Source organism: Alternaria ethzedia (genome assembly GCF_023757985.1).
Source record: "Alternaria ethzedia strain BMP 0044 chromosome Unknown scaffold_55, whole genome shotgun sequence".
In the NCBI taxonomy this organism is placed as follows: Eukaryota; Fungi; Ascomycota; class Dothideomycetes; order Pleosporales; family Pleosporaceae; genus Alternaria; species Alternaria ethzedia.
Genome location: NW_026056248.1, coordinates 102,867 through 116,101, shown reverse-complemented (window position 1 = coordinate 116,101; position 13,235 = coordinate 102,867). Strand labels below are relative to the sequence as shown.

Sequence of the window (13,235 nt, the reverse complement as noted above, 5' to 3'; positions counted from 1 at the left end):
GTGTAGTGGCAGTTGCGCGTTCGAGGGTAGAGCGGCTTCTGGCACGGCCTTCCGAAAGAGGCTGTCGCATTCGCTAGCGAGCTTGTAAATCTTGACGTTCTCCATGTCGTGTAATGAAATTAGTTCTTCGCGCCGTCCAACACTTTTATTGCTCTAGTGAGTCACCCTCGGTGTGATTCATGTTCATGACTCTTTTGTACTACCTGTTGGTACTACGCCTCATTGCTGTTAGCCGCTCGGGCCCCCATCATGTCTTCAATCATCAGTGCGCAAGCACTTCTTGAAACTACGGAGTTCGCAATCGATGCTTCTCTGAGACAAGCAATCCTGGGCGAACGTAAGATGGAGGCTGCGGCGCATAGTAAAGAAGCGTATCTTGGGGGGGATAATGAGGTGGAGTTGGGGGTCGGGAGTGATATTGAACTTGATGAGGTGGATGTTGAGAAGTTTGAGAGGGTGGGGGTGAACTATGCGCTTTGAGCTGTTGCGTGAGTAAACCATCAATGTGGAAGGCGAAAGAAGACATCTATCATGTGTTGGTATTGTAGCAGCTAATCAGCCAGTGTTGGCATCTGCCATGAGGTCGTGGAAATCTGGTGTAGTACATTAACATGCAATTACTCGATCATGTCGCAGTAAATGGGTATTAACAGTGATCCTCCATGCCCGCCGTCGTGAAAAGAAAGTTCGGCTATCGTCTCTACTATCGTATCCGAGTCCGCTGTAACATAATTTCTCTCGCCATAAAGGGCATATGCCATGTATCATCTTCGAACCTTATCGCTCATGACAGACCATGCCTGTCGGGTTCATATGCGCCCAGTCGCTCTTCAGTCGATAACAACCATCACCTTCGCCTTCTTCTTCATCGGGCCTTGGCGGTCATCTTGCACGACTTTAGTGTGCTCTCTAATCTCTTCGTCGAGGTCGTCCTCCTCGGTATCATCCTCGTCGTCCAGGTCGACGATGTGCGTGCGCTTTCGGGAGGCTTGACTGGCACTTGCGATGGAGATGGACGAGCTTCCACTTTCGCTTGGTGCCTTCGCGCCGCTCGTGCGGAGTGGCAAAGCTGGCGCCATGAAGGTACGCAATCCCCTGCCTTCGAGTATATCTTGACCTGTAGGCTTCGCGTCTCCTTTGGCGATACCATCTAGTTGGCGGTACTTGCGGCGAAGATCTTTAACATCGCGGTCGAGGTCGTAGCGCGACACGTCGAGACCGTTGATGGTGCGGAGGTTTAGGGCGTCAGCCCGGTCGTCTCCCCAATACCAGGTGGCATCAGACTCTGCTGCTATGCGATTGTCGTGTTTCCGAGCAAAGGCGCGTGCCTCAGTGACAGCTTGTCTACCAAGGTCAAGTCCGGGAGGGTCGTGATCGGATTTGAGAAAGTAAGCCAGGGCGTCCTGCTCATACAGACGGCCAAGGACGCGTGAGTAGGGGATAGCCAGCTCCTTGTCAGCAGGGTGCAATGGATACCAGTCCGCATAGTCGTTGGCCACTCTCGGAGCTTCGACGTTATGCTCCGTCACCCATTGCTTGTTAGATCGTGAACCGTCGCTGGTGTACGCTGAGCCATAGATCCATATCTCGGAATTATACGGCCGTCCTTCATCATAGTCGTTGTCCGATGCCTTGTCCAAGTTGGTCCACTTCAAGCGAATCGATTTGATGCTCATGATGTCCGTACACCCAGATTGACCAGACTGCTTGTTGGGAAGGAGGCGGACTGTGTCACCTACCGCGAGCATCTCGGCGCCGACGTAGATGCCATGGCAGTATATGCTCGCATTAGGCCAAGATCCGCGGAACCGATACTTGCCCATAAGAGAGAGCGTCGACATCAGGGCGAGGGCGTTCTTAACGGTATCATGCCATTCTTCCTGGGGTATCCGGCGCAAGAGGTCCCTCCACATCATAAACGGGCTTGTCTGTCGCAACAACACGTACTTGTGTCTCTTAGAGAGCGACTTGTCCGACTCATTTGGATTCGGGACTGGTTCGACGCGTACGCCTGTGCTGGAAACATTGCGCTCCTCGGCAGAGGCGACAAGCTCGGCGACCGTTTTACCAGTAGCTGGCTCAGTGACTAGACCTGCCGCCCATTGAGGCTTACCGAGATGCTGCTTGCGTCGCTCGTCATACAGCTGAAGCTCGCCGGTGGTGTTGTCTCGTACCAATTCAACGGTGTCAGGCATGTTGCGTATGTACAGGACAATGTCTCCAGTTCGCGGAACCCATTGGTCTTGTGTCTTCATATCGTTGAGGAACTTTGGAAGATGGTCTTGTTCCGCGCGCCAGTCTGGGCTCAGTGGCTCGAGGATGGGTTCGTCCACATCGCGATGCCGGCGAAGCTTATCGATGAGATTCCTGTAGACGTCGGGAGTGCCCTCGCTGTCCACGTTCGTCGTGTCGAGACCCGGAGTTATCTTCTTTGGCCGACCTTTGTGCTGTGGTGCCAGACTAGGCGGCGGTGCGACTGGTAGCGATTGGACGCTGTGGGCACTGGAAGGCCGGCTTTGCATAGGAATAGATGAATTGGATGACTTCCGTGACGTTACGCTCGGCGTGCGTGTCTGCGAGCTGTTGGCTGAAGTCTTTGGAAGCACGCCAGCACTTCCGCTGCAGAGTGTACATGGACAGCCAATGCTGTTGCCGTTGTTGTTCATCAGATGCAGAAAATGCGGGAAGAATCGGTTCGGGGAGTCGAATGCCTTCTTGCCAGGATGACCGTATAGGTACTTGTCGAAATGGCTTGGTTTCGAAGGTCGCGGGCGATGCCAGAGAGTATAACCAAAGGGAAGGTCTTCTAGGATGTAATGCACACCCGGCTTAGCCTCACCTCGACTCTCCATCCATTGTTGCCCGATCTTCTCCAGATACAGAGTCGGTGGGTCAAGCTGGGTATGAGCTCCTGGGGGAGGCACATGGAGAGGATCGCCGTCGGAGCAGCCGGGGACAAGGCGCACCTTAACTCGATTGGCCGACATGCTGATGATGGTTGCTGAATTGCTATACAGCTTGAGGGGCTGCTAAGAACCAGGAAGTGGCTGCACGGTGATGCTGGAGTCAGGGCGTTCAGGAAGCTAGAAAAGGATTTTTCGAGTGAAGTGCGCGCAGGTGTGCAAACGTCACGGTAGGCGAGAGCATGATTGAGGCAGTCGCGATTGCAGCTTGTGACGCGTCGGTGAAGCGCGCGGTGAGCGTGAGAGCGCGTGAAGAAAGCGCGTGAGGCCCAAGAGGAAAGCGCGTTTGACAGCTAGCGTTGCTCCTCATCAGACATGACAGTCAGACAGTCTTGTACTATCGCTATCCAGGTATCTTCCGCGTGGTGAGTATCGCCACTTGTACCCACGGTGTATACACGCAAGCACGTGAAAGAAAGTCGAGTGAGGTGAGTCGAAGCTTGGCAGCAAAATCCCTCGGACCCGGATCCCTGGGCCGAATGCAGGAACAGGCTCCGAATTTAGCGACGTGCGACGTGCAACCCCTAATCACTCAGCAAAACAAACATCGCCCGCGAAACGAGCTACCAACGGGACTACCAACAAACTTCACTCGTGCGACATCACTCGCAGAGCGTTGAGACTGCCTCAAGCCCACGGAATCTCTGTCTCTTGAACCCCAGATGTCAAGCACGCCATCATCCTGTCTGCATAAGAGCTCCCGCGAAGCTCTCATGATCTGCTCATGCATGGCGCACCCGTTCCCGACGCAGCACCGTGCGGCTCCACCGAGAACCAGCTCCATGAGTGATGGTCAGGAGAATGGGGTGACCCCCTAGCCCGTTGGAGTTTACTTCGATACTATAACGGTCGCTAGCGTGTGATATCGCGCAGGCCCCATACGCTCGAGGCCTGAGGAGGATCATGTCAACAAGATTCCGTCTCGTACAAGCTTTCAAGAGCTGTCATGGCTCAGGCGGGTACGTCGCGCCTGACAGCCGTGGAGGGAGGCTCCTGTTATCTTCCTCCTCTCACCTCCCTACCCCCATCGTCTTCGTCATCGGCATCCCTACGCTCCCAGGCTATAGCGCGCGATATAGCGGCAAGCCACCCGCAGAGCGATAGCCACTGCAGTCAGGAGAACTTGGACGCTTTCTTTTGACACACAGAACACCATACACCGCGAGTCACAAGCAATATAGCCCACAGCCTCCGATCCAATGAACTTCTATCGCTCCAAGCGCGCAAAGGCACACTACGAGATCGGTGACGACCGGCCGGCAAAGCGCATCTCGACGCCGGCTGGCCAACGTCTCTCAGTAATCCTCGACGCCAAACGAGGCAAGTCGGCTTCGTCCAAGGCCGCCGAAATCAGCGTCACCACTGAAAGCACATTCTGCAACGACCCATCGCATCAGCATGTCGGACCAGTACAACATCACAGGGTCGAGAAGAAGCCCGGCTTCATCCAATCGGTCTTGACGGGTGGCCGGTTACTCACGCCGAGGGAAAGCAGCGAGGACATGCACAATGGGAGCAATCTCAGTGTCAGTGTGTGGAGTGATCGGGATGAGGAGAAGTTTGGACACGTACGGCAACGGAGACAGAGAGGATGTGCTGCCTGGGGATGGAAGAAGCTTGCCGTGGTCGCCGCCCTGATCATTGCGCTGATCGTGGCATTGGGCGTTGGACTCGCATTGGGACTGAAGAAGGACTCGAAGAGGTAAAGCAATTGCATGCTGACATCCAAAGGATCTAGCTGACAATCTATAGCAGCACACCCGCAGCGAACACAGGCGGCTCAACGACACCAGCAGGCACCGATAGCAAGCCCGCCTCCAACTCCGACTCCCCCTCCACGACCGACGACGATCCCCCATCTGCAGTCACCACCTCCACACCCTCCGCTGTCCCCTCGAACTTCCCCGTCGGAAGCTGGTCCTTTGTCCTCTTCCTCGACACTGTCACAACAGACTGCACCTCAGACGCAGACACCTGGACATGCCCACCAAACACAAACTACTACGACGACCAACAGAAAGCCCTCACCATTCTGAACTGGGACATCAGCGGATCCGCAGGGTCTTGGAAGATTTCTTCGGGCAAGCAGGACGACACATTCGACACGACGTTCCAGAACGAAGACCTCGAGCTTTTGGACGCCGGGAAGGACACGGAGCGATACCGGTTCCAGATCACGCGCTCTAAGACTGTGAACATGACTGGAAGCCTTGGAGGAAAGAGAGGCGACTTCGAGTGCGACTACGGTGCGACAAACATGCAGGGCATCTTATACACCAAGATGCAGCAAACGTACCCCGACGACACGATCGCAGTGGGGAAGGTCGCTAACAAGGCGTGGCCATATGGTAAGCAAACCTGACAGCTCTCATCCTACGTACAACAATTAACTTAAAATAGCCGTCAAGATCGAACAGAGCGTAGCAGGTGGACAAGGAGTACCAGCTTGCACGAGCTCGTCAGGCGACGACGTCAAGCTTAAGCCTCAGATTGAGAGCACGTTATGTTCTTGTTTCTACAAGAACTTTACACCACCACCCAAGTGATAAACTCAATTCAAGTTTCTTTGTCTATTTTTGTCATCTAGCGTTTCCTTGCATCATCGCTCTACATTTACTTATCGAGCCAGGCGTATCTAGCATAGCGGGTTTTACTCTACAGAGGTAATGATAGTGGTTCCTCCTTCAATGGCTTTCGAACTGTTTTGCTGTGTCCCCCTCTGCTAATCTGACAGCTCGAAGACGACTGAGCCAGGACGATGCGATGCATGCATCTACCCTCACCAGATCTAACTCTAACTTCCCAACACAATAGGCAATCACCACGTCAAAGACACCCATTGTTGCGCTGCACCGCAAAGATACCGCGAAAACACCTCTTGGTGTCTTTGTTGCTCCCGCGCAAAAGCAATCGCAAGCCTCCATCCGGCTGCACGCTCCCACAAACTGCCGGATGCGGTCCCGCACCAACAAAGACAAAGCAACCACCATAGCCATACAACATACAAGAGCCGCTGACGCAAGCCATCGCGTTCATGCGACTGACCCTTCCGGAAGGCTAATCTACCATACTAGGCACAGCGCGCATCTTCACATCACCGACTGAATCAGGCACGTAGCCCCGCCGCGCACCATGTCCTTCCTCCACAACCTTTTCAGTTCGCCCGGTAAACACCCACCTCCCAAGAAGCGTAATTTACCAGATCCAGATACAGATATAGCGCGCTCGGGCGGCAAGAGGAAGAGAGACGCGTATGATCCAGAGGAATACCAGAATGCGGTTTACGCTGGTGCGGGTACGGTGAAGGTTCATGGAGATGATGGATATGAGATGAATGAGGATGAGCTGGATGAGGAGGTAGCGGCAGCGTGCCAACTTCAAGACGAAGCTGAATTTGAAGCTGGTGTTGAGATTGGAGAGGATGATGATGGAGATGATGAAGCTCGGCCGAATGCGACTCCCAAATCCGTACGCAAACTTTCGCGCGATTTGTACAACGCGGTTGAAGCGCGTGGGACAGGTAGTAGGGCTAGTAAGACAGAGACACACGACAAAGCAGGGAAGACGCTGGCGAGTACAAGCACGCATCTAGCGATGTCGCCGTCGCCATCAACATGCACAGGCAGCGAGACCGAGAACGAAGAAGACGAGATCCTCAATGAGATAGATTGGTCCAGCAGCGACGACGACCTGCAACTATCATTTTCTCCCACCACTTCGTCGGCCGGGCTAGACGTGACTAGTACTGGCGAGATCGAAGTAGACAGACTCAAACACACACCTGTTGGCAAACAACCTAGACCACGGGCTGGGGCTGTTGGATCAGCGACTATCACACGGCCTACACCTGCCAAACCCTCACCTTCACCTCTACCCACCAAACCAAGCATCACACCATCACAACCATCACCACAATCAAAATCACAACCACCATCCCAACACACAATGACGTCCCCCCTCCCCACAACCCATCCAACCCACCCCCCAGGCTTCGAATATCCTCGGAATTGGCACGAACAGACACCCGCCGACAAATGGTCCGAGCAACCCAACCTACGCGCCCGCGAACTCCTCTCTTCACCGCGCCTTATCCGCGCAGAACTACCTTCAGAACCACTGTACGCCTTCCGCGACGCCGAAATCCGCGACGGTTTATGGTCGCTCATGTCCTCTGTCGAAGATTTCTCAAAAGCCTACTTTCCATCCGGTGCACACGCTTCCCACACCACCACCACCACCACAGACGAGAATGGGGATGGCGATGCGGATGTGTTGATAAAGAAAGAGTGGTTCTCGAGTTTAGCGCCAGAGACAACGAAACTAATCAACTGTGTGGCGAGTGGAGGGCCGAGCGGACTATGGGGATGGCACGATCTTTTTGTCAACAAAGAGAAATTGCGTGCATTGGTTTGTGCGATGATTGGGAATGTGTTAAGTGAGCAGGTTTTGCAGCATGGGTTTTTTGGGGGAGGGGAGGAGGGTGTGGCAGCTTTGAGCAAGGTGCAGAGGGAGGGGAAGGATGAGGATGGTAAGTTTGGGTGAAGTGGAGGGGATGGAAGACTCCGAACTGACAACCATAGGTTTCACCCGCAACGCCCACTACGCAACAACCATCCTCACCCACCTCCCCACCTCTACATCCCTCCCGCACAACTTCAACGCGCACGTCAACACCATCATCGGAGCACTATGGATACATCTCTCGCCCCTCCTCTCCCTAGTTTGCCCACCTACGTACCCCGCCTCCACACCACTCCCTATCCCCCCTCCGACACTCAAAGATATATTCAACCCCCTCCGCCACCTCGTCGTTTCCGCCGGCCTCCTCTCCCTGCACATGCACCTCGACCCACACACAGCATACCACCACGTCCCGCTCTTCAAAGAAGATAACTATGATTCATCGATTATGGAATGTTGGAACGACCCCTCCATGCGACAAAGAAATATGCGGAATAAGTACGAAGACGTAGACGAGGATGAACAGAAGCGGCGTGATGCGTTGAGTGAGACTGAGAAGAAGCGTGCGAGGGGTGATACGGCGTTGACGCAGATCCTATGTTTCAATGGGGTGACTGCGTATCGGAAAGGTGGGTGGGAGGTTGGTTCGTCTACCCCTAACAATCCCGTCTACGAGAAAGGAGAGTACAAGAATATGGGTGTGAGGATGAGGATGCTTACGCAGGGGTTGGTGTATTGTCGCTGGGGACGGGCGCTTAGTTCGCAAAAGACTGCTGAGATGGATAATGAGACGGGGAAGAAGATACATGGGGATGCGTGGAGAGAGGGTGGGTTTATGCAGTTTACGGATGTGGAGGGTGTGTTTGATTGGTTGGGGGCGGAGAGGAAGGAGAACGCGGATGCGAGGGAGGCACTCATTGGGAGGATGGCTGAGAGGGCGCACGCCGCTGCTGCTGAGGGGACGGTGCTGCAGGCTGAAGGGGCCAAGAAGAAGGGGAAAGGGAAGAGGAAGCCGCGTGGGGAGATTGGGGACGCTGATCCGGATCGTTGAGTTGAGCTAGCCTTCAGTATGAAAGTCATGACTGCGTTAGACGTCTCTTTTGACTATCTTTACTGCTGGTTCGCGTCATTTGTAATGTTCGCATTGTTGCGGTTCACTCTTGCTTTTCAGACAGCCTTGTGTGTGTTGTCGCACGCCAGTCCATTCAGCCTTGTCATTCCGGTTGGTGCGTTTAACCGGAGCAACCGCCAATCGCAGCCAACGCGACCAGCCACAAAAGCATGATGATGTCGATTGCTTGCTATGGCTCCCCAGTAGAGCGAGCCAATAAGCTTCGATGGAAGAAGCTGCTGCCTTAAGCCTTTCGCGTTTGGGTCCCGCTCATCACCTCTTCGACATTACAATACCAACCAGCGATGAGTGGATAAACTTCATCCAAGGTGCATCAGACCGATGACCCTTTGCGAAGATCTCCGCTCGGCAGGAGTGACCACATACAACTCTATCAAGGATGTTCCCTACGTACGAGACGACTCATGGGGTTCCTTCAAAGGCTCCTATGGCACGGTCTATAGAGCGACAACGAAGCGCCTCGTGGGCAAGGGACAGATTTTCGCAATCAAAGAGATGCAAACTGTGTCGGCGAAGGATCAACTGATGGCTGCCCAAGAGATCAAGTTCTTGCGTCAATTCCGGCATCCCAACATTCTGGAACTTGAGGACGCTTTCGTTATTGATCTTCCGGGCCATCAGATGCTGCATACTATCCGCCTCGTAACAAAGCCATGGGCGCATGTATCTCTGCATCATTTCATCCAGGATCTCACGAACTCGTCCGGCTCTTCGACGATGTGCCCCTGGTTCAAACCTCAGGAACTAGACCCCTGGCCGAGTATTGTGCGACAGTGTCTGAGCGGCCTCGTCTACCTTCACAGCCAGCAGCCAAATCCCATTCGGCACAAGGACATCAAACCCCATAACATCCTCCTCTATGCTGAAGTTCAGCGCTTTGGAAAGCTCGAAGTCCGTCCTATAATCATCGACTTTGGAATCAGCAAAGAGCACATTGATGGAGCTACGACCGCAAATACTGGTACTTATGAATACAAAGCGCCGGAGCAAATCAAGAACCTGGACCCGACTCTGGCGTCTGACATCTTTTCTCTTGGATGTTGCTTCGCTTTGATAGAAAGTATACTCAGACCCTGGCCGACCCTCCTAAACGTATATGATGCAGCGATGGGTACGGAGAGTTGCCAATTCGCGAACAATCTCGACCTAGTCAATGGGATTCTACAAGACCACCTGGGTTCAGCTGGTCCAGTTCGTGATGGCTTGGGATTCTTCAGCAACAAGTTCAGAGGACTGGTCTTGAACATGCTTGAAGAGCGGCCTCTCTCTCGGCCATCAGCGTCCGGTGCACTCGATGCCATCAGAACAATTGAGGACAAGCTCGCCCGCTTTCTGGATACTCCCACACTGGAGCTTTGTATAACGCTACGAGGGAAGACCACAATACTGGTTGAAGTCGACCTTTCACGGTTGAAGACAAACGGAAGTTTGATGCAGGAACTGGAGAGTCGATATGGAGATGCGTCTAGGCGCGGCCACTGGAGATTCGCTGTACCATTCTACAGAATGTCCTGTCTTGACTATGTTGAATTTGTCATCCAGGATTTCGATTGCCCGACTGTCCGCGTCGCACCGCTTCGAGGTTCAAAATGCCACACTTCTATACATTACTCGCAGTCTGATACCATGCTACCCTCGGCTAGTCGCTTGGCTCATTCGATATGGGGTTTTGCGCGCGACAGCCGTACCAAGAAACGTCAGATCCTGGATCACGAAACAGACGTGTACGACGGAATTCCCAAGAAGTTTGGCCAAAGCTCTATGAACCAGTTAAGGGATTTGCGAACTCCGGTCACCGGATTGGGTCTGGAAGTTAGAGAGGAATTGAATCAGCATCTTATTTATCGTCTCATTTTTACCCTGATCTTCATTGGTAGCGTTGTCTGGACATATACACCGCTCGTATTCCGGTCGTACGTGAGGATACATGAATGTACAAAGCTCGAATTCCGGTCAAACATGACGATGCACAGACACCCCTTTCTACCCGTTCTGGAACCCGGATCTTGGAGGATTGAGACAGACTGCGACAGGCAACGGAGAATCGTGAAGATACAAGCTCAACGGAAGTTAGATCCCAGAACTCGGTGGGATAAAACGAATGGCGACTGGCCAAAGGCAAAATCGATCGAGGGGGAGCGAGATGGACCAGCGAGAGGTTCTATTTGGGAGGCTAGTGCGACTGACTTCATTTGGGACGTTTATGCGACTGATAATATCTTGATAGAAGCGTGGGGGAGCTGCACAGACGTCCAAGCATCATTCTCTCTTCCAGAACTGAACTGTTCGCTGTGTGGAATAACGTGAGGAGAACAGTGAGTTTTCCTTTTGGTGGTATGATAGCATGGTATTCGATCAAATTAGAAAAAGATGGCGAGATATCGAGCGTTGACATTTCTTGCGGAGATCGAGCGACTTCATATTCAGTAGTAGATGCTTGTAACTTGCGGACGGGCTTATCGCTTCTCGATCTTTCTCCCAGTAATCGATGCTACATTGATGCTAAGCTGGAGTGATCAAAACACTCAAGGAGTGGGCAACGAAGGACTGCACCCGTCGTGACATGTAAAGCATACGCTCGCGACAGTCACACAGCGCGGTGAATGCGGAGATTATGCAAGAGCGATGTCAGAAAGTCTCTGCAATGAATGTAACAATGATGCCGTGGGATGTCGTGGCAGAAATGAGAGAGGGCGGCCTGCGGATAGTGTGTATAAGAGACGTTCGAATTGTAGGAATGATGAGATAGTACTCCCAGCTTAGTCGTTGCCAAGGCAAAGCAGAACTGCAAAGGCAAGTTGAAGGCGCGCGACGGTTAAAGAATCTGCTCCAGACCGTTGGGTTGATGGTAGCTTCGAAGGTCTACTATTATGGAATACGAAGAGTATCGACGAGTCGTACGCTGAGGATGAGGATCCCACGTGAAAATGCGTTTGTGGTCAAGCGCAATCCGGGTTTGGAGTCTTGACCAGGCTCGCACATCTTAGGCCCATGTAGCAAATACTCAACGAGGCTACGCGGAGACGAGATGCTGAAGGAAGTATACGGAGCAATGCACCTGGAAAATGTCCATTTAGAGAATGGCGTTGAGGAATGTTGGCCGTGCTTTCGAAGCTCCGAATACCGGAATGCCGTGTACGATGGCTGAGAATACCCCTATGTCGAGATGAAGACATGTCCTTATGACACATTTTCATCGTTGTTGTAGCATCGTCGCCTGGTAGTACTTCGGTCGTAATGGGTCTCTTGCGCGTATGGTCGTTCCACACAGATAAGCATCTCCGTTTGTCGTTGTTGACGGATCGAAGGGCAAGAGGTAATCGGGTGTTGTAATGAGCACACGTGTCTTCTGATGTCAAGAGCAGTCCGTGACCATCAGGGTGAGCGAAAGAAGTCATGTACACAGCATTACTCACGAAGCCTGACGATATCGACGATCATCCAATACAAATGATTCACTTCCAACGTGCATCCCACCGGGTAAAGCAAGCCGGACCTGCCACATTACGCCTGAACGATCGTCGAGTACAAATTCCCATAGTATACCTTTTCGGAAGGTCAGTCCCTCTGGAATGTGATTGCGGTTCCGAGGAGCATCGACTGATGAGTGCTGCATCTTTCGTCACAAAAGCCAGGGTTTGGCGGGATGACATATGCCACGCCGCACACATGCGCGACAGTGACGCGCGGGCTCGCATATCAACACACTGGATGTAGTTATCCCGAAGTGCGGGAGGAAGCTATTACTAGCATATTGCCGATCAGGTAGATAAGGTCGGCCATGCTCGATCCCATCGCCTCTAACAACATCGTTCGCGGAGCAGTTCGCCAGCGTTAGGTTCAGCTGCCTAGAGGAACGATTCATCCTGTCGAGGTTGACGTCACAAGGCTGATCGTGCGCTCGTGTTGCCCATGGATGTAGGGCCGAAGATGATGTATTTGACCGAACACAACATCACAACGTCTCAGCTGTCTAGGGCCGGAATCCTTCGATTGCATAGTCGGAGAATCTAGAATCGGTATTCCGATGTCAATCCATGCTGCACATCTGTTCACGTCAACATTTGATCTCTGGCTGTTGCCGAATGTGCTCTGCGTGTATGGTAGCGGCCCGATAACGTGACCCAAGAAAGGACCGAGCCCGCGCTAGAGGTTCTAGCGTTGAAGCTTGAAATCATGCATGGCGCTGCAGGTGGAGGTGTGGAGATGGCGGATACAACGTATTAGACAGTGCAGTGTGGGTTCGAGACATCGTGTGAGGCGCCACAAGCGATCATGTTTCGGACAATTTCATGAAAATTGCGACTACCGAGTGGGATAAGTCATTATCCGTGTTGCTTGGTGTTGCATTGTCGACAACGTGACAGCGAGAGCTGAGCCTTTAAGCGAGGTGAATTAGACTACTGACGTTAGACGATAGTAGCACGGGTTGCTATGGTCTGCGATTCGTCCCCTGGGGTAGGCGTGCCTGACGCCAAAAGCAATGACGCGCATATTGTGAACATGATGAAGGGCCGTTTCTAACCACGTAGTGTCGCAACGTTGGACACTGATGGATCCGATTCCGGGAGCGTTTGGGGCGTTTGCGTGTGCCATGCGCTGGCTTCATGCCTGCGTGCTGGAGTCGTCACAGATGTTGGTACAGAACGTTCGCTTGATGTTCGGGTCAGTCTACGTCG

The 13,235-nt window shown here is 53.0% G+C and overlaps 4 protein-coding genes across 4 annotated transcripts; 3 read left to right on the top strand and 1 right to left on the bottom strand.

Annotated features, from left to right (window-relative positions):
• Positions 1–830: 830 nt before the first annotated feature.
• Positions 831–2,987, bottom strand: J4E87_010756 (uncharacterized protein; the record flags this gene model as incomplete). The annotated part of the gene is made up of 1 exon (XM_049382327.1): positions 831–2,987. The coding sequence occupies one exon, from the start codon at positions 2,985–2,987 to the stop codon at positions 831–833; it is 2,157 nt and encodes a 718-aa protein (XP_049227960.1).
• Positions 2,988–4,162: 1,175 nt separating this feature from the next.
• Positions 4,163–5,509, top strand: J4E87_010755 (uncharacterized protein; the record flags this gene model as incomplete). The annotated part of the gene is made up of 3 exons (XM_049382326.1): positions 4,163–4,665; positions 4,716–5,311; positions 5,364–5,509. 3 exons carry the CDS (start codon positions 4,163–4,165, stop codon positions 5,507–5,509), a joined length of 1,245 nt encoding a protein of 414 aa, XP_049227959.1.
• Positions 5,510–6,095: 586 nt separating this feature from the next.
• On the top strand, positions 6,096–8,475 carry J4E87_010754 (uncharacterized protein; the record flags this gene model as incomplete). Its single annotated transcript, XM_049382325.1, has 3 exons — positions 6,096–6,722; positions 6,984–7,491; positions 7,544–8,475. 3 exons carry the CDS (start codon positions 6,096–6,098, stop codon positions 8,473–8,475), a joined length of 2,067 nt encoding a protein of 688 aa, XP_049227958.1.
• A 365-nt stretch (positions 8,476–8,840) lies between these two features.
• J4E87_010753 (uncharacterized protein) lies at positions 8,841–9,656 on the top strand (the record flags this gene model as incomplete). Its single annotated transcript, XM_049382324.1, has 3 exons — positions 8,841–8,844; positions 8,909–9,572; positions 9,614–9,656. The coding sequence occupies 3 exons, from the start codon at positions 8,841–8,843 to the stop codon at positions 9,654–9,656; spliced, it is 711 nt and encodes a 236-aa protein (XP_049227957.1).
• Between the last annotated feature and the right edge of the window lie 3,579 nt (positions 9,657–13,235).